This window comes from Aulonocara sp. 'chitande type north' Nkhata Bay, linkage group LG23 (genome assembly GCF_057382095.1).
Source record: "Aulonocara sp. 'chitande type north' Nkhata Bay isolate Kocher_YH1m ecotype deep benthic linkage group LG23, A_spYH_male_GT1.1, whole genome shotgun sequence".
Lineage (NCBI taxonomy): Eukaryota > Metazoa > Chordata > Actinopteri > Cichliformes > Cichlidae > Aulonocara > Aulonocara sp. 'chitande type north' Nkhata Bay.
The window spans coordinates 51,712,983-51,740,856 of NC_141365.1; the positions used below are offsets into that span (position 1 = coordinate 51,712,983).

The window sequence follows — 27,874 nt, forward strand, 5'->3', positions numbered from 1 at the left end:
AGAATAAAAACCTACGAGGTCCACTAATAGTCCAAAAGTCCAAATCTTTAATAGAAAAGACAGGCAGAACTCAAACAAACAATAATCCAAACGAGGAGCATATATAAACACTGGAAAGTAAATAATTATAAGTTATTAAATCAGACTAATTAAATACAGTAAAACTAATAAGGGAAGACGAACACACGGGAAATAAAAATAACAGTGTAAACATACCAAAACTCAAAATAAAACAGGAAAGTTACTACAAACCGAGTGTGACACAATTACATTCATATTGAAACATATGTGATAATTTTCTTTCTTTGTAGCATTTTTAAGATATGTGTTAGAACAGTCATTATGCTGTTTGGATTAGGAACCAATCATTTTTGCCAAATAGTTAACACAAACTTAGAACAACAATGAACAATTTTCAAGATTCTGATTTACAGAACAAACAAAAGTCACAAAAGGTTTCATTATTTAAGAGACAAGATCAAGTTTTTCACACAGGAATGAAATGACAGAATCCAGTGCAGCGGGGCCAAAGGTGTGTGTCAGCAAACTGAAGGTTGAGGAATCAGTCAGCTCATGTTTAAGATTGTGTTGGATTTTGAGAAGAGTCTGTCTGTTATTAGAAAGTAAGATTAACAATGTTACACCAATAACCCAAATACGGGGAAATGACAAATAATACCAAAAAAGATACAACTTTCATATTGTTTTACTAACTTACTTTGTCATATCAGCACTTGAATGGTCGATGCCTTTACAGACCATGTCTGTTGTGACATCGCAGGCCAATCTTCCGGCAAACCCGAGGGCTAGCTCCCCAGCCTCCTCTTCACTCAGAACACTAAACACTGTTACTTTAGTTTTGGCCTTCTTAGGCCTGTCAAGAATCATTGCGGGCAGTTTGGCTTTACGGCCCTAAAAAAGAAAAAGTGCAAACACCAAAAGAGCAGAGAGAGACACACACATGCGCACAAAGTTAAATGCTTTTGTTTACATGGTGTAATTGTGTATATGTTGCAGCAAATGCACAATTTCCAGCCACATTGTCACTTCATTGATACGAGTAACCCGGATTTATTTCAGGTGACATCAAAATCACGAAATGTATATCTACCCCAATCAAACCTCTGAAAACATGAACTGACATGTTCTCTGCGTTGATTCTGCGCTTCTGTTTCTTTTTCTTTGTCTTCAGTCTGTGTACCTTCATCTCTGACTGTCAGTCCTCCTATCTCACTGTTACTTGTCGATTTGCTGCAGATGTTCTCTCCCTTAGGAACTTTTCCTTTGTCATTCGCTGCCTGATGCTTTCCCTGATGACATTCTTCACTGGCTACTTCTATTGCTCCTCCTGTATAGCCACCCACTATGCTGCACAACTCCTTTCCCTCTGCTGTGCTGCACTGTGCTGTTACATAAAGAAGAATGATATAAACAGCACTATATCAATTTAATTGTGAAGAGAAATCCCCACAATACGACACAGTTATGTCTAAAATAGTTTTGTGTAAAAACTGGATCTTGAAACGTCCACTTTAATTACACAGTCCTGGTGTGCAAAGGCAAAATTACGAAAAAAAAATTCACTTTAAACATTTTTGGACATTGTTTAGTTATATTGTGACTTACTCTCACAGAAGATACAGATGCCACAAACAGACTTTGAACAACGCATGTGCTTGTATGCACCACATTTCTGGCACTGCACCTGTGAATTAAAAAAAAAAAAAAGAAGAAGAAATAAACAAACAAAAAACAAATGAACAAAGTCCATTAAATAAACAATCTATATGGCTAAGGACATGTCATAGTGTACCCGGTCTTTGGCTGCAATCACACACCAGCACTGACTGCACTTCCTAGTTCGATCTGCAAAATATAATTTGTTTAAGTACAAGTTACATTTTCCAATGTTAGAGAAAAAGAAGGCAGCTAATTTTATCTTTACCTATTGAGGAAAATAAGTAGTGGCAAAGTCGGGACCTGAGCTTTGTGATTTCAGTGTTGTACTCCTCCACTTGTGTTTTACCGTCAATGAGAGATTGGGCAAACTAATAATTGACGAAGAAAAAAAAAAAAAAAAAAAAAGAACAAAAAGAATTAGATTAACAAAGAAATGTTTGTTTGTTTTTAACCCCCCCACCCCCCCGAGGAAAAAAAAAAAACAGAGCAACCAAAGCAAAGCATTACTGCTGAAATGGTTCAATCTACAAAAAAAATTGAGATTTTACCATCCTGCCTCTAAGGCTTTAAAAACTGAATAGGCAAAAATGTAAACATTACTTATATAGGTTAAAGCTATAGTTTTCAGTACCATTATGACATGCACTCCACATGAGTTCCCATCCTGTTGATGTGGGTGGCTCACATGTGACAAGGTCCACTCTCCAGCGCAGCCTCTTGCTGAAGCAAATGAGCTGAGAGATCGCAGTTATTACAAATAAAAAGCATATAGAGAAATCAATAACCACGTTCGGTAATGATTTCAATTAAATTAAATATGTTATGTTAAATATGTTAATTAATTACCTCCAGTTTTTCAACACCGCACTTTTTCTGACCTCCGACTCGCCAAATGAATTCATATAGACTATGGTCCTCTTGGGTATGTCACAAAACTGTTTTGTAAAAAGATGGATATGGTAGGCTTGGGCCTTGAGCTTTCCTAATGAGGGACACTGAAAAGTATCATGCACTAGAGAGAGTGCAAAATCTGTGCAACTTACAAACAAGGTCCAGTGGCTGCCGTTTTCCAGACAGGCTCCAATCAATTTCTCATACATCTGAAAGATGTTTTTCTGGAAATAAAAAGAATGTGACAAGTATGTTTTTCTGTCAAGAATGACACTGCAAAACTGCAAAAGCTTGTCAGGTGAGACTTGTAATTAATTCTGCAGATACACAAACATATAGAAAGTGTCATTTTTGGTTTACATTAATTAATTTCTATAGTGTGTACAAAACAAATCAAGACCACAGACTCAACACGCACCACTAAATTTTTGGTGTTCTTTATCAGTTGGCCAAGACAGAAATGTTTTAATCTGTGTGCATTGCTTTTGAACAAGTCTTTACACAGAAAAGGTTTCAGAAAGGTGTTTTTCAGGTTCTTCTGACAAGGCTTCAATTTTGGAAAATGCTGTTTGTTTATAGTGGCAACTTATAAACCCTTTGTAATAAGAACATAGTTACCACAGTCCAAGTCATACCTTCAAAAAGTATGCACTTTGTGCTCTTGTGGACCCATCCAAAATTTTTCCAGTGATTTGGCTTGGTATTGGATAAATGTGAGGGAAATTCTATAAAAATAACATAAATACACCTATGTTTTCAAATACATTACAAAAAACGTAAACATGCTATGTCATTATGATCAAACAAGCTTTTCAACATACCTCACACTGCAAATAGATTAGGCCATCTATTACCTTATAAAACAAATAAATAAATACATATAAATAAAAACAGAACTAAGGAACACGATTCATTAAGTAAATTGTACAATAAAGTGTATTTAAAGCAGAATTTAACATTAGTTTTATGACAACATAAAAGGATTTTTATGTCAAGAGGTACCTCATCTGAAATGTTAGTCTGGTCAAACAGGGATTTCAAACTTGAAATACCAATAGAGTTTGGTCCAGCTACTCCCACAAGGTAATCTGTGAGAAAGCATATGCTGTAGTCAACAGATATCATTTTCTTTTTGCATGCTGCAACCATCATCCATTTCAGTCTTCTAGGAGCTTTGTCTGGTTGTAGTTCTTTTTTCTCCTCCTCATCTATTAATTAAATTGTTTTCTGACCTTCCTAACTGTTTCCGACCTGTCTTCCCAATGTGATGTTTAAGCAATATATGTATGGTCAGAAGGGGGTGAAATTTTCATTGCAGTTGTACGTGTAACATTGCATGTGATAATAAAAGGCTTGATTGGTTGATTATTCAACATGAGTTGACATTTACCTGACATTGTGAAGGAGTCACAGTTTCTGTAAGGGTGTAAGAACATAACATGTGGATTTGTTACACTTCTTTTTCACAAGTTAATAACAATCAATAATTTTCATTCCATTATTTACAAGCTATCACACGATGTCCCAGGGACAACATCTACACGATGTCCCAGGGACAACATCTACACGATGTCCCAGGGACAACATTTACGCGATGTCCCAGGGACAATATTTACACGATGTCCCAGGGACAACATCTACACGATGTCCCAGGGACAACATCTACACGATGTCCCAGGGACAACAATTACACGATGTCCCAGGGACAACATTTACACGATGTCCCAGGGCAACTTCTACATGATGTCCCAGGGACAACATTTACACAATGTCCCAGGGACAACATTTACGCGATGTCCCTGGGACAACATTTACGCGATGTCCCAGGGACAACATTTACGCGATGTCCCAGGACAAATTTGTAAATTTCTGGATTACTGTTAATCTCCATAGAATCAAGAACTCATGTCCAGTTTCACAGCTATGGACCAGTTAATTATGTTTCCAGGTGATAGTTTGATTCATAGATTCAGCACACAACCATAAGTCTAGGCCTTTTAGTCCAGATTCTCTTCACTTATGTTTGTAAAATGATCAGGGGAGCTACTGCAATTTTGCCTGACCCAACCCCCGGGCCACGAAACACCCAAAAAGTTGGGGAACACTGGTTAGCTAATGCTGTCGTCAAGTAGCCTATCGCTAGCAAACAAACAGCAAGCCAAGTGAGGAACATATGTATAATGCTTACCGTTTATTAAAGGAAAGTATCCTAAATTGACTTCAAATTCGGCGGACAGGCGGCGGTTTTTCGCTTCTTCACTTGTATTTCGAAATAATCGAAGGCGGGTATTTCGAAGTCGCAAAGGAATGACGTCACAAGAAGGTGATTGGTCACTTGCAATGTTGAACCTGGAACAACATTAATTATGATGATGTGGGAACAATGCTGACACGAGGAAATCAGATCGTCCGGAACAGAGCGGGAGAGAGAGAGAGAAAGAGAGCCAGGGACAACAACGTCACATTAGAAAGGTATAGTAATCATCCACAACTATTTTCAGTTGCAGATGATAAAGGATTCAGAAAGTTTATTCATGCAGGTCCATATGACAGAGAATATGCATGTTCTTTTAGTTTTCATATTTTCATTTATATTTAATTGTGTTGTGGTTTGCAGTGTTTTGTGTTGTTTCACTTTAAATTTGTTTAAAAGGAAAAAGCTGAAAATTTAAATAGTTAAAAGTTGAAATGTGAATAGTTGGTTTTTCTATTATATGATTTATTTATTACATTTTATGTGGAGTGAAAAAAATAAAAGTATATTTAGAGAGACAAAGCACGTAAAAACTCCAAAACACATAAAAACTCCAAAACGCGTACAAAACACAACAGAAGTGCTCCAGGATGCTAGGGGGCAGTGTTGAGCTTTTGTTACCTAGTGGCTACACAAGCCAGCAAGTACCAACGACTAGTGATGGTAAATTTGATTCTTTTTACTGAATCGAGTGTTAATGAGTCACTCACCAAAGTGAATCGGGTTTTTTGAGTCATTTGATTCACTGAGTCAGTTGACCAGAGAGTGCAAAAATTTTACATTTTCACTCAAACTTAATTTGTTTCCCTTTTCATGTAAATCCCACTGCTAAGATGAATGATAAAAAAAAACCAAAACTATTTTATAGAGAAAAAAAGCAAAAACATTTCTAAAATTAAGCAATTTCCTATCAAAATTGCTTAATAAACATTTATTTTGTTTATTTGTATTTTATTAGTATTTTCCTTAAGTGTGTCAAATATATATTTTCTCATCTAAATGTCCACTGCGCTGTGAGCCAGGGGGCGGTAATGCGCCTTAACATTGGCTGCCAACCAAGAAGAAGAAGAAGCTGTGAGCCAGGAGGGAGGGGGTGAGTGAGTCCTGAGTGATTCGCTTATGCTTACGATAATGGAATTAGTTTGCTAACAGCAACAGGGATGAGTCAGTGAGTCAGTTGGGCTTGTGAATCATGATTCACGAGTCAGTAAAGTGATTCTCGAGTATTGAACGATTCGTTGACGAATCGAACATCACTACCAACGACCGGATGTGGTGTGTGGTAGTAACAGGTAAATGAACTTTTTTTTAAATTATTTGAATATATATGAGTGCTTGTGTATAAACACACAAACAATACACACCTGCTTTCAACTGTGTAATTTAAGTGATCTAGGTAGCTCTGTTTGGAAGTTCAGTTAACGCTAGAAATGTGTTTTGGAGTTTGTACGTGCTTTGTCTCTAGGGGCCACCGCATATATTTATATATAAACATATAAATAAAACCACGTTTTTTTACATTAGTAATTCATTTTGTGCATAATTTTATATTATTGTTAATAATAAATTAATTAAAGCAACAAAACAACCTGAAGATCCGGTTGGGAGCTGAAAGAGCCGGTTCTCTAAAAAGAGCCGGAAATCCCATCACTATTGGGTGAATGAGGCATGATGTATAAAGTGCTTTGAATGCTCAAGCAGAGTAGAAGGGTGCTACATAAACACTTCATTTTCTTTGTACCATCTCTGTGTATGTGTGTAGGTTTGAGACATTGGTGCTGTCAGTGACACTTCTGAAAGAAAGAAAAGTACAATAAATAATCACCGAGGTGGTGAAATAAGACAGGATCATAATCACGTTCTTGAATGACTTAAATCGAAAAAGGGCTAAAAAGTGGCCTGATTCATGACTCATATCGGTCACATATTTGTCAGTAGTTTGTACTGTGAGCAGCAGTGTAACCCTGAGCTGAGCATCAAAGACAGGTGGTGCAGGCTTAGTCAAATATGATGGGCGAATTTTTAATTACGTTTTCTCCATTGTTTTCCTTGGTCTGACTGTGGAGTTTTGTTTTGAAATTCATGACAGGAAGTACTTCTATTTACTAAAGCTAAACAGAAAAACAGAGTAGCCCCCACTTCTCGCGTGATTCTGGCTTCACAGCAGGAGCTCAAACAACTTTGCAAGATTTGAGAAGCGTCCCACAGAGCAACAGTACAGCCTGCGCTCCGGATCACCGTCTGTCATTCAGCAGGTGAGTAACACTTCCGTCTGTCTGCAGGAGCAAATGTGCGGATACTCGAACTCTGTTCATTTATCTGCAGGTTAGAAGTAAAACTCAAAGGCAAAAGTTATTTGCTACTAAAACTCCTCTGTTAGAGGATGGAGACCAGTAACAACAACAACAACAACAATAAATAACAACAATACATTTATAGCAGTTTGGATAAAGCCACACATTAAAGATAAATGTTCCCGCATGAAGACACACAGTCCTGAACACTGACTGAGGAAAGGACGGTCCTCTGACAACAACAACCTGACGTGATGCGTGATGTTGCGTGCTCGCCGTGTGGAAACTACAGTATGGAGAAGATGGGTGACAACATGCACATGGAATAGAATAGAATAGAATAGAATAGACCTTTGTTGTCATTGAACATGTGCCAACGAAATTGTAGAAATGCTTCACCAACGTGTTCTTACCCTGTTGATCTTTGCAGGTTACTTGGATAAGAAAAAACAATATTGATCATTTTTAGAATAAAGATTTCGAGATTTTTAAGGAGTGGCAGATGTTTTTAAAACGATTGCATAATTGGCACTTAAGCTGTGAGCGCAGTGCCAAAACTCTCTGTCCTAAATCACTCTGTGCGCAGGGTGAGGAAGTGAAGTGTGAAGAGCGCACACAGCAAGCCACGTCTGGCTGAAGAATCTGTAACGAATACAAGTGAAATGTCCTATGAATGAATCCGTGTTAGTGCGTTCGATTAATCTCCATGTGATAATGTGCTACTAAGTAACTGGAACGTCTCGTCATCTGATTTGTGATGCTGTGTTTTCTGACCACAGTCCTGTGTTGTTTGAAGTTCCTCTTGCCTGTGCCTCAGTTAAAACTCGCACTGCTGCTCAGCGCTGTCGTGTTTTTAACTCCTCCACTGCTGAACACTTTTCAACAGTCTTTGACCAGATCTGTAAGATCCCGGATTTTTTATGCAGCCAGACTGAGGAACTGAGCTCATGGTTTTATTCTACCTGTCGGACTGCTTTGGACACTGTGGCTCCATTAAAATCCAGACTGCCTAAAACTAAATCTGAGCCCTGGCTGAACGACTTGACCCGAGCTGTCAGACGCGACTGCCGTCGAGCTGAGCGCAAGTGGAAAAAGGACAAACTACAAGTGTCATTCCAGATGCTGAAGGACTGTTGGCGTCGATATCAAAGAACTGTAAAAGATGCCAAAAGAAAACACTTATCTGACATTATTTTGTCAAACTGCCATAACCCACGTGTTTTATTTAATACTATTAACTCTGTTCTTAATGCACCATATACTGACTGTATCGAGCCCTCATCAGAAGCCTGTGAAAATTTTTTACACTTTTTTATCGAGAAGGTCTCCTCCACAAGGGCTCAAATCTCTCCTCATGCTCACGACCTCTCAGTCTCTGTTTCCTGCTCTGCTGTCTTTGACAGGTTTGAGCCTGTGACTCTTTCCTTTTTAAAGGAGACTGTTGGTCATCTTAAGCCTGCAGGGTCTCCAAATGATGCTGTCCCTCCTCGACTTTTAAAAGAGGTGTTACCTACAGTTGGTCCTTTGGTGCTTGAGCTGGTAAACCATAGTCTGATGTCAGGTGTTGTCCCTAAAGATTTTAAACATGCAGTAGTCAAACCCCTGATTAAAAAACCTGCTCTTGATCCTATGGTTCTTGCAAATTACAGGCCTATCTCCAAACTACCTTTTCTTTCCAAAATTCTTGAAAAGGTAGTTTACAGCCAAATAATGGCCTTCGTGGAAAAGCAAAATGTTTTAGAGGTTTTCCAATCTGGTTTTAAACCCTTTCATAGCACTGAATCAGCCCTTTTAAAAGTTTTTAATGACATATTTTTAGCGACTGATGCTGGGGACTGTGTTGTTCTTGTGCTTTTAGATTTGACAGCTGCGTTTGATACCGTGGATCATGCCATTTTATTCTCTCGTTTGGAGCACTGGGTGGGCATTAGGGGCACAGCACTGGAGTGGTTCAGGTCCTACTTGACGGGGCGAACTTTTTGTGTCAGCCTTGGTGACTATGCGTCGTCCTCCGCTCCCCTCTTGTGTGGTGTCCCACAGGGCTCAGTTCTAGGCCCCCTCCTCTTCTCTTTATATCTGCTTCCTCTTGGTTCTGTACTGAGAAAGCACGGCATTGCTTTCCACTTTTATGCTGATGACTGTCAGATCTATGTCCCTCTAAAGAAAAAAGGCAGATACCTTACACAGCCATTACTTCAGTGTCTCGATGACATTAAGGCTTGGATGTCTGTTAACTTTTTAAAATTCAATGATAAAAAGACAGAGGTGATGGTTTTTGGTAGCCCCACTGAGACCCCCAATGTGTATGTAGATTCCCTGGCACAGTATGTTAAGCCAACTGTCACAAACCTGGGGGTCAAAGTGGACTGTGATCTAAAGTTTGATAATCAAATTAAGGCCGTGGTAAAATCTAGCTTCTTTCACCTCAGGCAGCTGCAAAAATAAAGCCAATTCTTTCACAGCAGCACTTTGAGACAGTGATCCACGCCTTTGTTAGCACTCGGCTGGATTACTGTAATGCACTTTATATTGGGGTGAGCGCATCATATATTAGTCATCTACAGAGGGTGCAAAATGCCGCAGCTCGTCTTTTAACTGGCACTCGAAAGTTTGAGCACATTTCCCCTGTTTTAGCTTCACTTCACTGGCTGCCCATTTCTTTTAGGATTCATTTTAAAATTCTTTTATTTACTTTTAAAGCTCTCCATGGCCTAGCTCCATCTTATCTCTCTGAGCTGCTACAGCCTTATACAGCCACCCGCTCTCTCAGGTCAGCTGATCAGCTGCTCCTGAAGATACCCAGGACTGGGCGTAAACTTAGAGGAGATCGTGCTTTTGCTGTAGCAGCTCCCAAACGGTGGAACGAGCTTCCTTTAGAGATTAGACAGGCCACTTCTTTATCTGTTTTTAAGTCACTCTTGAAAACCCACCTCTTTACCTTGGCCTTTGACACCACGTGAGATGTTGGTTTTTTATTTTTATTTTAGTTGTTTTTAGGTGATTTGATGCTGTTTTATCTTGTTTTTGCTTTAACATAGGGCTGTTTTAATTTTATGTCTTATGTGTTTTATTTATTTAATTTGCTGTTTTTTGTTATTCTATTGTTTTAACTTATTTTCTGTACAGCACTTTGTTCCTGTGCTGGGTATTTTAAAGTGCTTTATAAATAAAATTGGATTGGATCTGATGGCAAATGATGTTAGGTCTGCTTTCACACACATTGCAGTTTGTAATAATAAACAGTGGTCAGAGATTTCCATCAAAACCACATTGATTTCCCTTCAGGCTCCTTTGAACTGCCTCACTGTTTTAAGAGGCAAACGTGCGTGAAGCCTGAGCTTACACTGATTTTGGATGGGACGAGACTCTCCCTGCTCAGGGCTGCAGTTTTTTGAGCCACTAGTTTTTGCTGCTCTTGGCAGAATGCGAGTTATTGCTGCAAACTGACTGCATCATAATATATAAATTATAGCACAGTAGATCCTGCCCTTTAGCCTATAAAATCAAATGCATGTTATTTTAAGATAAGATACCTTTATTAATCCCACGGGTGGGAATTTTTGTTAATATTTAAATATTATATGTAAATGTCCTGATTACTTATTTAACTGCTTTGATCTAGTGGAATGTCTTCCTTCCTCCTTGTTTAGGATTTCTGTGACGCAGTAAAATTCCCTCCATCCATCACTTACCCCACGAGACCTGAGGTAAAAATTAATTTATGATAATCACACAATTCTCACTAATTGAACTGAATGCAAATATGCATTTATAATGAACATTTACATGATCTGCACAACTTTGCTTATTATGTTGTTGTTTTCATGAATGACCGGAGGGTCTGTCCCAGTGAATCATGGGACAGCATTTTCTCCTCTCTATTAAGAAAAGATGGCCCAGTGTATGCTGCTCCAACAGAGCTGATATAGGAAGCACCACAGCTCCTTTCCTCAGTATTTGGGGAATTGGAGCATCTCTTATTATGGCGACTACACTACCTCTGGTCATCACTCTCATTTAGGAACATTTCTAATCAAAGTGGATCATTGGGACTCGTGGCGTTACTGTCACGGCTGGCGGGGTGAGCCGTGTGGTGTAGGAGGAAAAGGACCCAAAATGCAGGCAGTTGACTGGTGATGAGAGTGATGTTTTATTTACAGAAGTGGAGCGACTTGAACAGGCAGTGAGAAAAGACGAATGACTGAAAACCTAGACTGGGAAAACTAAATGACAAACCTGAGCATGAACCGGGGAGCGGGTAATGCAGAGAGCCGTTGTTACACCGAGAAACACAGACGATCCAACAATGAACAGAAGCCAACACACACTATAAATACACACTAGGTAATGAGGAGATGACATGCAGGAGTGGACACAGCTGACACTAATGGACATGATGAGAAGCAGACATACAAAGTAAAACCGGAAACACCCAGACTGTTTTACAACAAAACGCAGGGACCTGAACGGAGCACAGAGGGGAGACACAGGTAGGGATAATAGACACGACAACCAACCCAAAGAATTAATACCAAACACAAGATGAACCCAAAAAGAAACACAAAACGCATTTTTTTTCTTTTTTTGGGGGGGGGGGGTACAAATGACTGAAAGATTAATAGGCTCTGTTTTGAGTTTTGTTCAAAAAAGAATGACTTCATATAAGGAAAAATAAATATCACATGTGCAGGACACCTTAAACTAGTTTTTTAATTAAGCAGCGAGGCAGAACAAAGTCGGGCTGTATCAAGACACGAGGACTAAACCCCAATTCAACCAGACCCAGAACTGATCCAGAATTAAAACAGGACTACAACAGTTCAAAATCAGGATTACTGAGGACTTAACCAAGACAGAACCAGAATCAGAACTAGATGATAGCAGCACTAAAAATCATCATAGACCTGCACTACACTTATTTTTTAATTCTACCAAAGTCCAATATTTAGATTGAGAAAAGTTTATATAATTATTTAGCCTTGTTGTGCAAACAAGCTGCATAACTTAATAAATGTAGAATTTGAAAAATAGCAAACCTAAAAAGAAACACTAGGTACGAGATACATGAGGACCTGTGATACGGTGATACTTGTGGTAAACGACCATTTGACTAACATGTGAGTCTCACCTGCTCTTGTTCATCTGTTCTGTCCTCATCCTCTCTCTCTCTCTGCTCCTCTCTCTCTCTCTCTCTTTGTGCTGACAATCATCAAATATACAGTTGAAACCAGATATTTACTCTTCAGATAAAAACACTTTTTTAATTGTAACATCAAATCAGACTAAAAGTTTATTTTTTTTAGATTGATAAATATAAAAAACATATTTGTTAACTTTCTATTTGTATTTCTTAATTGCAATTGTATTCAAACTGAGCCACACTTATGGAGCTCCACAGTTCTGTTCCTGGTGTTTTGTTGACATCTCCTGATGTTCCCATGTCACAGAAACAGGCTCTGTGTTTTGCCTTATATGCATCCACAGCTGTGCCACCAGTTTACTCACATGGACTCTACTAACCTACTAACCTACCTGTTTAAGATTAGGCTGTGGCTGCTTTAAGTGTGGGGACACCATTTCCACCATGGTTTCTAAGCACTGATCCAGACAGTTCAAGTTTCCCGTGTTTCTAAAATTAAGGAACTAAGCGTGTAAATGTAAAAAAGTAATAAAAATATAATGTAAAGCAGTAAAAGGAGTTAGTAGCTTTTTCTCAGCTTTCTTGCCAGCCCGTTCTCACTCCCGAGGCGTAACATGCCGATGTTTTGTCACATCCCGCGGCGTTCCTGAGGAACGTGAAAGGAGACCTTCGGTCCGTCTTATGGTACACAGAGGGTTATGAAATCCAGTGCAATGACGCTCCCGCGTGTTTAGGGCCCTGTATTCCAGCCCTAAACATGACCTTATCCCCGACCTTAACCAGGACTTTAATGATGTTAAATAGTGTGTTTGTAAGCGATTTGAAGAAAAAGAGCGAACATGTGTAGGTTCAGTCCAGACGGTTCTCATATTTCCTCATTTTTCCGAGGTCGTCATTTAGGAACGTGGTGGGTAGGTGAAAACGTAATATGGTGACGATGTGTCACCTAGCGTAAAATGTTCCGCTTTGGGAGTGAGAACGTGTTGCTAATGCTGCCTGTAACAGTCTTCATTGTCAACCTTTCACTCGACCGTGTGCTGGAATCATAACCAGTTTGTATTATTCATGATTAAAAGCACTAGAAGAAGACACGAGTACAGTCCGTGGTTAATGACTTCACCACGGTTTGTGAAATGCTTGTGAAAATGTTACTGTAGCGTCAAAGCTATGGTCAACTATGGTCAGTTAAATTATATTCATCGGTAACTGACAGCGACTGACGGACGCTTCAGAGTCATTGATGGGAAACTCCACAATACTACTGGCTGTAATACAGGTACCTGTCAGTGTATCTTTACACTACAATTACATGTGGTTTGATTTTTCTTCCAGTGTTTCTGCTCTGACAGCATGAAGTCCACGTGGCCACTGTCCTCTCTGTTGCTGCTGCTCTTAGAGGTGAACAGTGCTTCTCTGCAGGAGACCAACAGGCCTAATTTTGTCCTGATAATGGTGGATGACCTGGGAATTGGAGACCTCGGCTGTTATGGCAATAACTCACTGAGGTAAGAACATGTTGCTTCTCACTGACGCTGGTGAAGCTTAAGTGTAATTTGGCTACTGGTTCTTAGAGACGTGATTGGCAGAAATGGGGGGAAGCTGCTACTCCCAGAACTCTTTCATTTGACCTCCTGTTATTGTAGGCCGTTTTGTTCCCATACTGGAGTGAATATCTTTGATTGTGGCTCTGTTGATTGTTCACTGTTCAACTGTTCACAGTTGTCTGGGGGGGGGGTTAGACTACTGAATCTGTAGATAAACAGGACAGCAGGCTGCAGAGAGGGTAGAAGAGCACAACATGTTCCTCTGATATTTTGGATATACACTACAGGAAGCCCAGTAGAGGAGAGAGGACTCATAAAAGACTGGCAAATATAACCAGAAACAAACTAATTCAAAGAATATTCACAAACACTGGACCCACAGACCCAGGACCATGACAGGAGATATTATCATTTGGGATTACTTCACTGTATTGGATGCTGGGCAAACAACATAAATTCAGCATTTATTGCTTTATTTAATGCTACATTTAGCATTTATTATACTAAAGTGACGTTACCCAAGAATATCCGCTAATATGAAGCCTATGTGAGCTAAGTACAAAAATCAAGGGAACTTTTTTAAAAGATATTTTCAGATCAATCTCAAACTACCTCTGTCTCAATGTACTGCTCTAAAATTCTCCTTTGACTTAATTGGGGCCGACTAATTGAGAATAAAGATTTCTTTGTCTGTTCATTTGTTTCTTGTCCTGTTTCCTGTTGTGGCCTCTGTGTGAAGAGCCTTTCGTCGAGCTTGGTTTTACTCAAGGTCTCTTCCTGTCGAGTGCTGCCCATTGGGGAGTTTTGGCTTGTAGGGGCAATATTATTATAGATGACTGCTGTTGAGCAGTTATTATTGCATCCAAGTGCAATAATAAAAATACATACATGCCATTTTATATTTGTTGAATGAGATTTTATTCCTGTGCTCTTGTTTCCATGCAGTAAGTTTTATTTGTCGAGGTTCTCTTTCTGATATTTCTTTCTGTCTCGCTACAGTAAAGGTGAGTGGAATTTTAATAGAGCTTTAATTCTGCAAAGACGTCGGTGCTTTCGAATATTTACGTTCATCTCCAGTGTTTGAGTAGATTCAGAATGATCACAGCGGCGTGTCCCGGTTAGTTTTGTTTACTGATTTTTATCTAAGTCATAGTTTTTCTTTGATAAGACCTTTTTTATGAAACAGGGACACTGATTTTGTAAAATAACAGTAAAGTGGTGATTTGTGATTGATTGGAAAATTTGGGCATTAAGAACTGAGCAAGAGATTCTTGGGCAACAGCTGGAGATAAGTTGCTTTAACTTTATTTCAGGCATTGACAAGTCTGACATATTTTGCTTTGATGAGAAACCTGTTCTGTAATTGCTGATGATGTGATTTGCAGGACCCCCAATATTGACCAGCTGGCAAAGGAAGGGGTGAAGCTGACCCACCACATTGCTGCAGCCAGCCTCTGCACTCCCAGCAGGGCAGCGTTTCTCACCGGACGATACCCAGTGCGATCAGGCCAGTTAAAAGCTGCAGACAGAAACAAGCTTCCCCGACAGGAGCAGTGCTCAATGTTGGCCTGGTGGAGAAGTTTCCAGAATACAGGAGCGTTAAACACCTTTAACAGAGGCCATTCATTTAGTGAATTATTTAAGATCGCTTTGAGCCCAATTACAATAAAACTGTCTATAAAACTCTTTATGCACATTTTTGTGAATTGAGTCATTTTTTTTTATGCATGCTGAAGTCACACGTTTGTTTTTGTTTTTCTTTCTTTCCAGGTATCGCTGGTTATATCAGACCAGGTGTCTTTTTATTTAATGCAGCATCTGGAGGTCTCCCCAGCCAGGAGATTACGTTTGCCAAGGTTGTCAAACAACAAGGCTACGAGACTGCTCTCATAGGTATGATGCATGAATCTTATGTGTCTTATTAGCAAAAACAACAAAAAGCTTGTCAGACCCTTACACATCTGTTAGGAATGAATATGAATATGTGGAAACGCTGAAAAAGCATTATGTCACCAAGAAACATGTTTAGAAGCTGACATTATAAGTGCTGTACTTTGGTGTGATTTGTCTGATGTAGCGTCTAAGCTGGTGACTCTGTGAACTTACCAGTGCAGCTGTTTTAGACACGGCGTGAAAGAAATGAGCAATGTATACCGTGGATAGGCATTTCATTGGCAGACTCCCAGTGTCATTGGGAGTCTAACCATTGGTACACTGGTCACACTGCAGTGCAGTCCTGCTTACCTTTGACTTAGTGATTTGGAACAAGGTTTCTAACATCTGCAGTTTAGATTGTGTTGCTGATATGACTTAATGATGACAATTATGTTGCTGTGTTTGTAGACAGGTCTTAGTACAGAGACTTGATTTTTCCATCCTTCCCTGTGAATCAGATTTTTGTGTATTATTAGTTTAAATTCTGTTTGTGTGTATAGAGCTTGAGATCGTGACAGCACAGTGCATTTACAGGTACAAGCCAGTGCATTTTTTATTCCCTCTGGTGTAAAGTCTCTGCCAAATCAAACATGTCAATCATTAAGAGTAAGATTTCCACATCATTAACCACACACCAGGTTAATGATAACTGCCTTTGGTGCTGTTGGCCAACAGTGTGCTGATGGAAGGAGACCAAGTGGAAGAGAAGCAAAGCCAGGAGCACGGCAGCTTGATTCACACTTTCTACATGGAATATAATAATAATAATGGATTGGATTTATATAGCGCTTTTCAAGGCACCCAAAGTGCTGTACAATGGCACTATTCATTCACTCTCACATTCACACACTGGTGGAGGCAGCTACAGTTGTAGCCACAGCTGCCCTGGGGCAGACTGACAGAGGCGAGGCTGCCATATTGCGCCATCGGCCCCTCTGGCCAACACCAGTAGGCAGTAGGTGAAGCGTGTTGCCCAAGGACACAACGACCAGGACAGAGGCTTCCCAACCCCCTGAGCCACGGTGAAAGAAATAGTGTCGTGGTAATCTTTACTTTTATGTGAATAGTGTTTTGCAGGTGAAGAGAGGGTCAGACAAGATCATGAGTCTGAAGCTAGAAATCAAAAGGATGACGTTGAATGTTGCCAGCATGGTAACTGAAGCAGAATTTAATGGACATGTGTGGCGTCTTCTTTTTGAGGTCTTTACCTTACAATATAAAGCACCTTGAAGCAACTGTTGTGATTTTGTGCTATATAAATAAAAGTGAATTGAATTGAAGGAGAGAAATGGACCAATGGTGTGGATTTTGCAAATAGGATGGAATGGCTGAATGCGGAAGTGCAGAGGTTAAGAAAGGAGGAAGTGAGGGCAGCTATGAAGGTGTATGAAGAGTGAAAAGGTGGTTGGTTGGAGATGTGTAGGAGACAGGGCAGTGGACCTTTGACTGTTTAACAGTCACAGAGAGTGAGAAGATGCCTGAGGAATGGAGAGTTTTGCAGAACAAGGGTTGTGTGCACAGATGTATGAGCCATACCATGAAGTACACTATGGGAAAGACTGGTTGAAGCCAGGTTAAGGAGAGAGGTGGTGAATGCCCCAGATCCCCTAGGCTCTGTCTTGAGGTATCCTGAGGTAGATGCTGAACCCTGAGTTGACCCCAGTGCCTGTGAGTGTGTGAACACGCGGGTAAAAGTGCTGTGGCACAGAAAAAGCTGGTGTATGAATGCAGACAGCAGGAAGGTGCTATGTAAGCGCCAGTCTATTAAGTACAGCTTTAAATGTTATGTCAGACAAGTTGAATAAAGAGGTCTTTGGCCGAGTGTCTCGTGTGCTCATCACAGACAGTTTTGAGCGTTATTAGCAGCTCACACTGATGTCAATATTTATACCCGTAACCGTAGTGAGATTTGTTTGTTATAGGAAGTGTACAGTTTACTCTTTTATTGTGGCTTCGAGCTTAATCGCGTTTCTACTTTCTGAGTTTTTGTTTCTTCTTCTTGTCTGCAGGAAAATGGCACCTGGGCCTGAACTGTGAGAGCCGTGACGATCACTGCCACCACCCTAACAACCACGGCTTCAATTATTTCTTCGGTATCCCTCTGACTAACCTGAAGGACTGCCAGCCTGGACATGGCACCATTTTCCACTTCCATAAAAATTTGCCATACAGAACAATGGGCATCGTTTTGCTCACTGCAGTTGTGCTGCACTACAGAGGGGTCATCGGCAGAAGGTTGATCCTGAGCTTGATGTTTCTGTTGCTTTTGGTCACTGGTTTGCCATTAGCGTTCAGCATGGCTGTCCCATACTTAAACTGTGTTCTCCTGAGGGACCACAGCATTGTGGAGCAGCCATATAAGTCTGAAAACATGACACAGAGGATGGTCCACGAGGCAGTGGACTTCATAGAGCGGTACGTGAAGCTTTCCTGATTCACCTGGATCTGAAAACTCTTGTTGCAATGTTTCATATTCATTGTTTGTTTCTGCAGAACTTCAAACAGGCCTTTCCTGCTCCTTTTCTCTTTCCTCCAAGTCCACACAGCCATCTTTGCTTCAGCCGCTTTCAGAGGAACGAGCCGCCACGGTATCTACGGGGACGCTGTGCAGGAGGTGGACTGGAGTGTGGGTAGGTCATTCTGTCTGTTTAAAGGAAAAGCTGCTTTTCTATGTCTGTCAGTTCATTCAAATCCAGTAAAAAAAGCCCAGAAGCTTCCGACCTCTCCTCTTTGCCCAGTTCAGTCAAATGACACTAAGAAAGAAAGAGCCTTCAGGAATATTCGTTAAAGTGGGAACAGAAGATAAGTGTGTAGTCATAGCAATTACATCTTGTCACGATCTTATCATGTTAGGAGGGTAGGCTCTGTGAAACCCCCCCAGCTTCACCTGCTGCTGCAGAGGAGAGAAGAACCAGTAAGTGAGGCGAGGTGGAAGATGTGAGGAGATCCACTTAAAACCTTGTGGATGGAGAACTGATCTCACTGTGCTTTGTAGTCAAAATAGGAAATATTGTTTATACATTTCTCGTCAAATCATCAGCTCAAATTATTTATCACAAATATATTAGAAAAGATTGAGCTGATTATTTTATAAAACCTGTTAAGACTGTAAATTAGTGCAGCTGTAAGCATTTCATAATATGTTATAACAGCTTTAAATGTACCCATATAGGTTTGCCCCTAATTCAAGTGTTTATCATGACCTGACCTTAGTATACTGCATGTCAGGGAGAAGCCCTAATCAGACAAATCGCTATGAGTCTCACGTGGCGACAGTGGGAAGAAAAACACCTTTTTAAAAGAAAACCTCCAGCAGAGCCAGGCTCAGGAAGCTCAACCATCTGAGCCGACTAGATTGGGGTAAGGATTACTAATAATTAAATGCAATATTGGTGTATAGAGGAGTATAAATAGGAGTGAAGAACTGCATCATCATAACTACTGTACTGACAGGGACTCAAAAGAGAGAGCAGGTTTCTCCTGCTTCCCTTCCCTCCTCACATACAAGGTCTTAAATAATCAGGCCCCATCTTATCTTAATGACCTTGTAGTACCATATCACCCTATTAGAGCACTTCGCTCTCGCTCTGCAGGCCTACTTGTTGTTCCTAGAGTATTTAAAAGTAGAATGGGAGGCAGAGCCTTCAGTTTTCAGGCCCCTCTGCTGTGGAACCAGCTTCCAGTTTGGATTCAGGAGACAGACACTATCTCTACTTTCAAGATTAGGCTTAAAACTTTCCTTTTTGCTAAAGCATATAGTTAGGGCTGGACCAGGTGACCCTGAATCCTCCCTTAGTTATGCTGCAATAGGTGTAGGCTGCGGGGATTCCCATGATGCACTGGGAGTTTCTTCTTCAGTCACTATGTGTTAATAGGTCTCTCTGTCATTACAATTATAAGTCATTACTTCTCCATCAGCACTCTCAAAGCCAACAGTTTTTCTCTATATTAGGATCTAAAAATAAAGCCCCTTGAAGTGACAGTTGTTTTGATTTGGCGATGTATAAATAAAGTTGAATTGAATTAAAGTGTCTCTTACACAGTATTCTTTGATGTTTTTGGCGACTGAAAAAACTTAATGTCCAGTAGTAATGATGGACATGATCAATACAATCGCTGTGTCAAGGCTGATGGGCACGCTGGACTCAGGAGATAAAAGTTCAGTGTGTTTGTTTACAGTGAAAGTATATTTGCATAAAGACATAATGCAAATAGTGGAATAGTGCTCCAGGGGTCCGGGGGGAAGAGAACCCACATAAAACCGTCCACCTCAGGGTTCGACCCACCACACACCAAGGAGGGGAATCCAGGGAAATGTACAGAAGAAACACTTAGTGTTCGAGGATGTCGGAGGCACCACAAACACAGAAGGTTTAACTCATTGTGTTGTTGAACGGTCCAGTGAAGAGTGGCCTTGATGAGATGAGGACACAAACACACGTGCACAGATAGAGGAGAGAGGCACAGAAAGAAAGCAGAGCAGCCAGCGAGCACTGATCCCTACTTTGACCAATCTAATATAGAAGATGTATTTTTCCTCCTTCTTTAAGCTGCTCCGTTTAGGGGTCACCACAGTTCATCTGCATCCATCCCGCTCTGTCCCTCTGCCTCTGTCACACCCACTGTCCTGCATGACATCATTGACGACAAACACGAACCTCCTCTGAGGTCTTCCTCTTTTCCTCCTGCCTGGCAGCTTTAACACGTGTTGTTTTACAGTTTCTCTTTCTCGTTCTGTTATTCATACTCAAACGGAAAAATGTTTCCAAATAATTACAGACTGGAGTTTGCACTGTGTGTATTCTCAGGTCAGCTCATGGAGACGCTGGACAGACTCAGCTTGAGAGGAAAAACTCTTGTTTACTTGACTTCAGATCATGGGGCGCATCTGGAGGAAATCTCTGCCAGAGGCGATGTCCACGGGGGATCGAACGGAATATATAAAGGTACACCGAGAAGAAAAACGGAAAACTGTTCTTGGTTGTAATGACCTTTCTGCCTGTATACATCAGCAGGATTTTAACCATTTAGTTAATAATTATAATACATTTTGTTTGTGGGTGCCTTTGAAAAAAGCAAAGGTCACGTTACAAAGCATAAAAACAAATAGCGAAAGGATAGAAAACAATTAGAGTCAGTGCTTGAAGAGAGTAAGCCAGTTTGGAATAAGGAAGATATTCCTGATATCAAGAGGAAGTTCATTCCAGAGCCGGGGAACAGATCAGCTCTGCTCTGTGGTGAGACGGCCAGAGGGAACAACAAGGTGAGCGATGAACAAAGACCTAAGAAAGGAGCACAGGTAGGGAGGGACCAGGTTGAAGCAATATTTAGCAAGTGACTGTATAATCTACGGGCAGCCAGTGAAGCTGTTGAAGAACAGGCTCTCTGGAGGGCATGTAAAGCTGGGCATGCGCCGTGCTGGATTTTCTTACAACCAAACGACCGATGATCGGGAGCTGGTCGTGAGGTGATTAATCAATCAATCAAAGCCGGTTACTGATCTAATGAGGGGGCAGCCACATTGTGAATGTGGAGTTTCTGGACTTGACAACCAGGGTGGTGCAGATGGCTAAATGTGTTGAAGAGTTAACTTTGCTGAGTGTGTTTATGTCATTTCACTGCTACAGTATTACGTTTTCTTCCCGGTGACAGCTAAAGAAGTAGATTATGTAAACAGAATATAATAGAGTCGCAATATGTCTGTGCAAGCTCCTTTGACAATAATAGAGTAGCATTTGTACGACATGTTTCGAGTCTTACTGAGCGCTAAAGGTGCTTTACAATATATTACAATACGTACCAGTTATAAGCATTTACATTTAAAAGACTGGCTGTGTTAGAAAATGACCTGCAAGCAAACAGAGAAACAAAGAAATATTTAAGTGGTTTAAAGTGAGTTGCTTTTAGAGTCAGTGCACTGGAATAAACTGCAAGCACGCAGGACTCAGATCATTGCCTCTGAGCTTCGTTCGGTTTCCTTCAGGAAAATTCACAAGTAATTATGAGACAATGAAGCTCTGCTGTTGGATGTGCCGAAAGCTCCATATCTAAAAATGTTAGCAATATTATTCTTCATTTGATTCACATTCACTAGTTTGCAGTGAGCAGACCCGTGTCAGGGATTCTGTTGGGACTCAGCAGGTTTGATTCAAAGAGCAGCTTTTTATAAGGCAGCCACTCGCTGCCCTTTCATCTCTGCAGGAGGCGAGTCTTAAGAAGCCAGTTGTGCCTTTAGTTACTAACCCAGCACTGTTTTCACACTGCACATGCTAAGGCAATGCTTAATGTATAGTACTGCATTAAGCTATGCCAGCATAGCGCTCAACAGGAATGCAGTTACGCAGACCACTACAACTGTAATACATTCGATTGGTATGTGCTGTAAACACAATATATTGATTTCCACTGGGATTTCAACTTAATGAAGGAAAACGTAATAGCCTGGAGTGTAAGTCTAGCTCATGTTGGTAAAATAGGTGGTTCTGTGCCGTTATGCTCTCTTGTGTTTCAAATGTTGTTTAAGATTTATGAGCTCCAAGTTCAACATGATCAGCTCATTTGTAATCGTGATGCAGAGCACCGCAGACACACCGGCAGAGCAAATGTAGACAATGACAGTACCACCTGTGCAGACGGCTCAGTGGGGATTTGGTGCAGTGCTATCATTTAGGCTTAATTGGTAGCCGGATGAGAATTATTTTCATGACTTCTTGTTCTTTTTTTTCTTTTACCGAGCAGCAGGGAAGTCCACGAATTGGGAGGGAGGAATCAGGGTCCCTGGAATTTTACGTTGGCCTGGGAAAATCCCTGGTGGCAGACAGATAGATGAGCCCACCAGCCACATGGACCTGTTTCCTACTGTGGTGCAGCTGAGTGGAGCTTCAGTCCCAGAGGACAGGTGAGGCTGCACAGCGGTGAGACTGTGCTCCTTCCTTATGTCAGCCTGAAATCTAGGTCACATTTAAAGAAAGGAGAGGCAGTGAGAGCGATTCACAGTGAGGGGAATCCTGGATGTGAGCAGAGGAAACATGTTTTCTAATGAAGAGTGGGGTGTTAAGGTAATCCAGAGGCTTTGATCAGTTGCAGCCACCATTGTAATTCATGTTCACTTTCTTTCTGCAGGGAGATAGATGGTCATGACCTCATGGATTTGCTACAGGGGAGAGCTGGACGTTCCAAGCATGAATTTCTCTTTCACTACTGTAATGCCAACTTGAACGCTGTCAGATGGCATCCCCAAAACAGTAAGTGTGCAACAGAGAAAGATGAAGCCGTATTGATAACCTCTACTGTTTGTTGACAAGTGCAAACACACTTTGCACCAGGTCAGGCAGCATTTTTAACCTAACCTGCAGGGTCAGGTTCAGTCTGTCCAAGTGACACAGCATGTCGACCAGAGAGACCAGATCCATAATCCACTTGAGGTCCGAGAGCTCGAGATAGTCCTTCTCTACCATTAACAGTTTCATGGGCGACTGTGGCTCAGGGGGTTGAGAAGCGTATCTGTCGCCGGTTCGATCCCCGGGCTCTCTGTCCTGGTCGTTGTGTCCTTGGGCAAGACACTTTACCCTACCGCCTACTGGTGTTGGCCAGAGGGGCCGATGGCGCGATATGGCAGCCTCGCTTCTGTCACCAGGGCAGCTGTGGCTACAACTGTAGCTGCCTCCACCAGTGTGAGAATGTGAGAGTGACTGAATAGTGGTATTGTAAAGCGCTTTGGGTGCCTTGAAAAGCGCTATATAAATGCAATCCATTATTATTATTATTATGGCATCCAAAAGCTCAAAGAAGCGAGAGAGTGCCTGGGTTTATCACAGCCACCTCACAGTGCAGTGCAGCAGCAGGTCACCTGGAAGCCTCGGGTCCAGCTCAGCGATGAGATTCTTGAATTGCATGTGGTTAAGTGCATGTGTGTGGATGCAGTTGATGATTTCCATCACAGGCTTCATGACGTTGTCTAAATTCAGTGATTTAGACGCGAGTTGCTCCCTGTGGATGATGCAGTGGAACCAAACGTGAAGCATGGGGAGGGCACAGAAACAGAAACTCCAAGCTTTGTTTGCAATAATCAAGTATAAATCAAACACAAAACACAGGGTCACACCCATCATGACACTCGCACCTACTGGGAAACTTTGCGGTATTTCCATCTCACGCACATTTGCATTTGATGAAAATACAGTGTTAAACTCAAACGAAGCGAACACGCAGATTAAAAAAACCACAAACTTCAATATAAGAGCTGCATGAAACCAGGCAAAGAGCTGCATGCGGCTCAGGAGCTGCGGGTTGGCCACTTCTGAAATAGATTAATAACAACAACCTTTATTTATAGAACACATTAAAAGCCTAGGCATACCAAAGTGCTTTACAGAAAAACAATAAAATAATACAGTTAAGAGCATTAATATCAAATATAATAAGAACAGCAGACAATGTTCACAGTAGAAAGCCACTAATAAAATGGACTGCAGCACATAGATTATAGCAGACCCAGTGCCGCATGATAGAGAACACCAAGAATAAAGGAATAGTAAAAAGTTAATGCAATAGGTCGCAGTTAACAGTCAGCATTTAACGGGTAGAAAAGGCAAGTTCAAAAAGATAAGTTTTAAGGCGTGCTTTAAAAGAAAAAATAGAATCAGACTCCCGAATGCCAATCGGGAGGCTGTTCCATAACTCAGGTGCAGCAAAGGCAAACGATCGATCGCCTCTAGATTTCAACCGAGATCTGGGCTGAACTAACAATAACTGCGAGGATGACCTTAAAGCCCTGGCAGGGACATAAGGGTTTAAAAGTTCCTTAAGATAGGTTGGTGCAGTATTATTGATAATTTTAAAAGTAAGCAGCAAAAATTTAAATTGAATACGGTATTTGATAGGCAGCCAATGCAGCTCAGCAAGAACCGGAGTAATATGGTCAAACTTCTTGGTTTTAGTTAGAATACGTGCCGCAGCATTCTGAACTGTCTGTAATCTATGTAGAAGGGTAGCATGGAGACCAGAATAGAGTGAGTTACAGTAATCTAGTCTTGACGTTACAAAAGCATGAATGAGCTTTTCTAAGTCATTATACGGGATATAGTGTCTGGCCCTGGAGATGAGACGAAGCTGATAAAAACTAGATCTGACAACAGCAGACACCTGTTTATCAAGTTTAAAGGAGCTGTCAAACAAGACACCCAGATTCCTGACAGTATCAGAGAAAGAACTAGTAAGAAAGCCAAAGGCATCTTGAAGTTTGGCGCGAATAAACTGCGCGTCATGTACCTGGAGTCGAGTGTTTTAACCGATGCATGAAACGATACATTTTTAGACATAAGTTGTAACGGCGCCGTTTTCTCTCAAACTTTGAGTCTAAGCTTTATTTTTTAGCACCTGACGGCTCTTTTTTTGCTTCTCATCCGTAAACTCTCTGCATGCTCTTTCACGTGATTCAGTTTATTTAGAAAAGTCTCAAAAGGATCTTGAGCTTTATTGTGAAAGGTTTATGTGGAAAACAAACAAGCGGACAGCGGAGCCACGATGAAAAACAATGAAAAATATTGCTGTAAACAGTTTATTTTGCGACACCACGAAACAAACGACAGCGTAAAATGAAACGATGGACGCTTTTATATCGTCATCGATATATATGGTTATATCGAACAGCTAGTTGTTAGCACTGTGTGCAGAGTGTGAGGTTAACTGATTATTCTAAATTGTGAATAGGTGTGATTGTGAGTGTGAACGGCTGTCTGCCTGTAAGTGTTAGCTCTGCGACCAAGTGGCGGCCTGTGCAGGGTGTAATTTTGTAATGTACCATATCAGGTCATGAAAAAAGGCAAATGGAAAATGTGTTTCTCTTTGATATTATTTGACAAAACATACATTACACACTTTACAAAAGGTTGATTCTGTTCATCAACCTTTTGATAACATGTGGCTGCTGCAGAGATCCAGTAGGCTGCTCATCTACAGTTAGGTCCATAACTTGTTGGACAAAGACATCATTTTTTTGTAGTTTTCAAACCATATGTGACTGAAGTATTTCAGCTTTCATTTAAGGGGTTTTACAAACATGCATTAACTGAATTACAGCCACTTTCATGCAGAGATCTAAAATGAATTAGGTAGTTCAATGACAAGCAGTTTCATGACCATGCGAGGTTATTCCCTCATCAAATGTATCAGATGTACAGTGCTGTGCATTTGCCACATCCTGTTTCAGATCATCAAACAAATTTTATATTAGACAAAGACAAAGTAAATACAAAATGCAGTTTCCAAATGATGATTTAGGAGAAAGAAACTAAACCTACGTGGCCATAGCTATTCAAGTAATCCCCCCCTCATGTCGAATCAGCAGCTGTACTCTGCTCAGATTCAGACAAATGCTGCAGAAACCTGATCGAAATCTTGCAGAGCAGCTTTTCAGTTGATAACCAGAAGGATCCACAAACTGAAGGTGGATGCAGTAAATGCCTGACGGAGCGTCTCTCAGGAAGAAAAGCTGCATTTGTTGATGTCCATGGGTTTTAGACTCCAGCTGGTCATTTTCTACAACAGATTTTCATCCAAGCATTAAAATAAAATTGTTAGTTTGTTGAATTAATGCATCTGAAAATGTATAAATGTTGTGCTTCCTGTGGTTTGTAAAAGTCTTACATTTAAGGCTGAAAGTCTGCACTTCAGCACCCTGCTTCATGGAGGGAAAGTGGCACTGAGTGCTTTCATTTATCGTTCTCAGGTAGCTCGGTGTGGAAAGCTTTTTACTTCACTCCAAACTTCTACCCAGAAAACAAGACGGGGTGTTTCCATACACATATCTGCTTTTGCACGCCGGAGTACGTTACCTTCCACGATCCTCCTCTGCTCTTCGATCTCTCAAAGGACCCATCAGAGAGCACACCGCTGACCCCAGACACTGAGCCTGCCTTTCACTCTGTCCTGGCCACAATGAAGGAAGCTGTGAAGATGCATCGGCGCTCACTGAAGCCAGTGGAGAACCAGTTAAGTCACGCGAACCTGATGTGGAAGCCCTGGCTGCAGCCCTGCTGCTCCACAGTCATGCAGCTCTGTCAGTGCCAGCTGTACCAGTAAGCTTCTGTGGAGGCGGCACTGGAAGATCCTTGCTGCTGTTTAGAGTCACACTAATCTGAATATGGACACTTCATATGAACTTCTCAAATCCATGATTAAACCTTTGTTTTGTCCAGGCGCAGTCATCTGTTGCACTGATTTTATGTCACTCGATGTAGTAACACAAGCTTCATATTTAGAAATCTAGTCAGCACACAGGTGGCAATTATAAAATACAATAGACTGGATAACAACAAAGCTGAGCGACTAACACAGTAAAGTTGTCAGCTGTCAAATCAGAAAATATATTATGAGACTTAGACCTCAATACAAGTTCAGAGAATCGTCTTATACAAGTCTAAGAGATACAGTACGAGCTGCAAAGGGGGGGTCATGAATGATTAACAAATGTTGTGATACCCACGATCTGATACTGATTTTCTGGTTTTGTTGAGGCAGCTGAGGTAAAGAAAATCAGGCTTGGTTGAACTAGTTTCCAGAGAATATGGTGACCATCTGTGAGCTGAGCAACAGTTTGGACTGTAAACACAACGTCAGCTAGATTTCAAAAGTGTAGTGTGGTCTGACATGTTTGTATACAGTTCAATTCAGTTTTATTTATACAGCACCAAATCACAACATTTGCCTCAAGACGCTTTATACTGTAAGGTCGACCCTACAATAACACAAACGAAACAGAACAAAACCCCAACAATCAGATGACCCCCTATGAGCAGCACTTTGGCGACAGTGAGAAGGAAAAACTCCCTTTTTACAGGAAGAAAGAACCAGGCTCAGGGAGGGGCGGGGCCATCTGCTGTGATTGGTTGGGGTGAGAGAAGGAAGACAGGATAAAGACATGCTGTGGAAGAGAGACAGAGGTTAATAATAACTAATAATTGAATGCAGAGTATGAACATGATGTCAACTGTGACTGAAGTAGAAACTCCCAGTGCATCATGGGAATCCCCCGGCAGCCTACGTCTATTGCTAAGGGAGGATTCAGGGTCAGCTGGTCCAGCCCTAACTATATGCTTTAGCAAAAAGGAAAGTTTGAAGCCTAATCTTGAAAGTA

At 41.0% G+C, this 27,874-nt stretch overlaps 3 protein-coding genes across 13 annotated transcripts; 2 read left to right on the forward strand and 1 right to left on the reverse strand.

The window, feature by feature from the left end:
- Nucleotides 1-24: 24 nt before the first annotated feature.
- On the reverse strand, nt 25-4,976 carry LOC147303020 (uncharacterized). 6 transcript variants are annotated; one of them, XM_086281722.1, is made up of 14 exons: nt 4,760-4,976; nt 3,962-3,987; nt 3,574-3,659; nt 3,393-3,425; nt 3,207-3,296; nt 2,724-2,795; nt 2,527-2,615; nt 2,312-2,414; nt 1,946-2,048; nt 1,814-1,866; nt 1,627-1,705; nt 1,112-1,405; nt 719-912; nt 25-610 (listed from the first exon to the last, which is right to left on the reverse strand). In XM_086281722.1, exons 2-13 carry the CDS (start codon nt 3,966-3,968, stop codon nt 905-907), a joined length of 1,017 nt encoding a protein of 338 aa, XP_086137848.1. In that variant the 5' UTR covers nt 3,969-3,987; nt 4,760-4,976; the 3' UTR covers nt 25-610; nt 719-904. The 6 variants fall into 6 exon arrangements, with proteins under 6 accessions (XP_086137848.1, XP_086137845.1, XP_086137847.1 ...); XM_086281719.1 differs by having other exon boundaries at nt 3,574-3,987; XM_086281721.1 differs by lacking the exon at nt 4,760-4,976 and having other exon boundaries at nt 3,962-4,096.
- Nucleotides 4,950-27,874, forward strand: sts (steroid sulfatase (microsomal), isozyme S). 6 transcript variants are annotated; one of them, XM_086281714.1, is made up of 12 exons: nt 4,950-5,043; nt 6,937-7,080; nt 10,770-10,826; nt 13,592-13,764; nt 15,189-15,310; nt 15,574-15,696; nt 17,748-18,153; nt 18,232-18,368; nt 20,547-20,684; nt 22,477-22,636; nt 22,861-22,982; nt 26,468-27,874. In XM_086281714.1, exons 4-12 carry the CDS (start codon nt 13,610-13,612, stop codon nt 26,818-26,820), a joined length of 1,716 nt encoding a protein of 571 aa, XP_086137840.1. In that variant the 5' UTR covers nt 4,950-5,043; nt 6,937-7,080; nt 10,770-10,826; nt 13,592-13,609; the 3' UTR covers nt 26,821-27,874. The 6 variants fall into 6 exon arrangements, with proteins under 6 accessions (XP_086137840.1, XP_086137839.1, XP_086137843.1 ...); XM_086281713.1 differs by having other exon boundaries at nt 4,958-5,043; nt 6,915-7,080; XM_086281711.1 differs by having other exon boundaries at nt 5,026-5,043; nt 6,990-7,080.
- Nucleotides 8,108-10,660, forward strand: LOC147303022 (RNA-directed DNA polymerase from mobile element jockey). Its single transcript, XM_086281718.1, is given in 2 exon segments — nt 8,108-9,553; nt 9,556-10,660. Coding segments are annotated over 2 exon segments (1,839 nt in total). The 5' UTR covers nt 8,108-8,238; the 3' UTR covers nt 10,080-10,660.

Bases quoted from the DNA above. Each gene is read 5' to 3' on its own strand.
- LOC147303020 (XM_086281719.1), bottom strand. From the start codon at position 3,723: ATGATGGTTGCAGCATGCAAAAAGAAAATGATATCTGTTGACTACAGC. The intron at 2,415-2,526 runs GTAATTAATTAA...GCGATCTCTCAG, and splicing joins GCGGTGTTGAAAAACTGGAG to CTCATTTGCTTCAGCAAGAG. The intron at 1,867-1,945 runs GTAAAGATAAAA...TATATTTTGCAG, and splicing joins CTACTTATTTTCCTCAATAG to ATCGAACTAGGAAGTGCAGT.
- sts (XM_086281714.1), top strand. From the start codon at position 13,610: ATGAAGTCCACGTGGCCACTGTCCTCTCTGTTGCTGCTGCTCTTAGAG. The intron at 18,154-18,231 runs GTACGTGAAGCT...TTGTTTCTGCAG, and splicing joins GCAGTGGACTTCATAGAGCG to AACTTCAAACAGGCCTTTCC. The intron at 22,637-22,860 runs GTGAGGCTGCAC...TTCTTTCTGCAG, and splicing joins GCTTCAGTCCCAGAGGACAG to GGAGATAGATGGTCATGACC.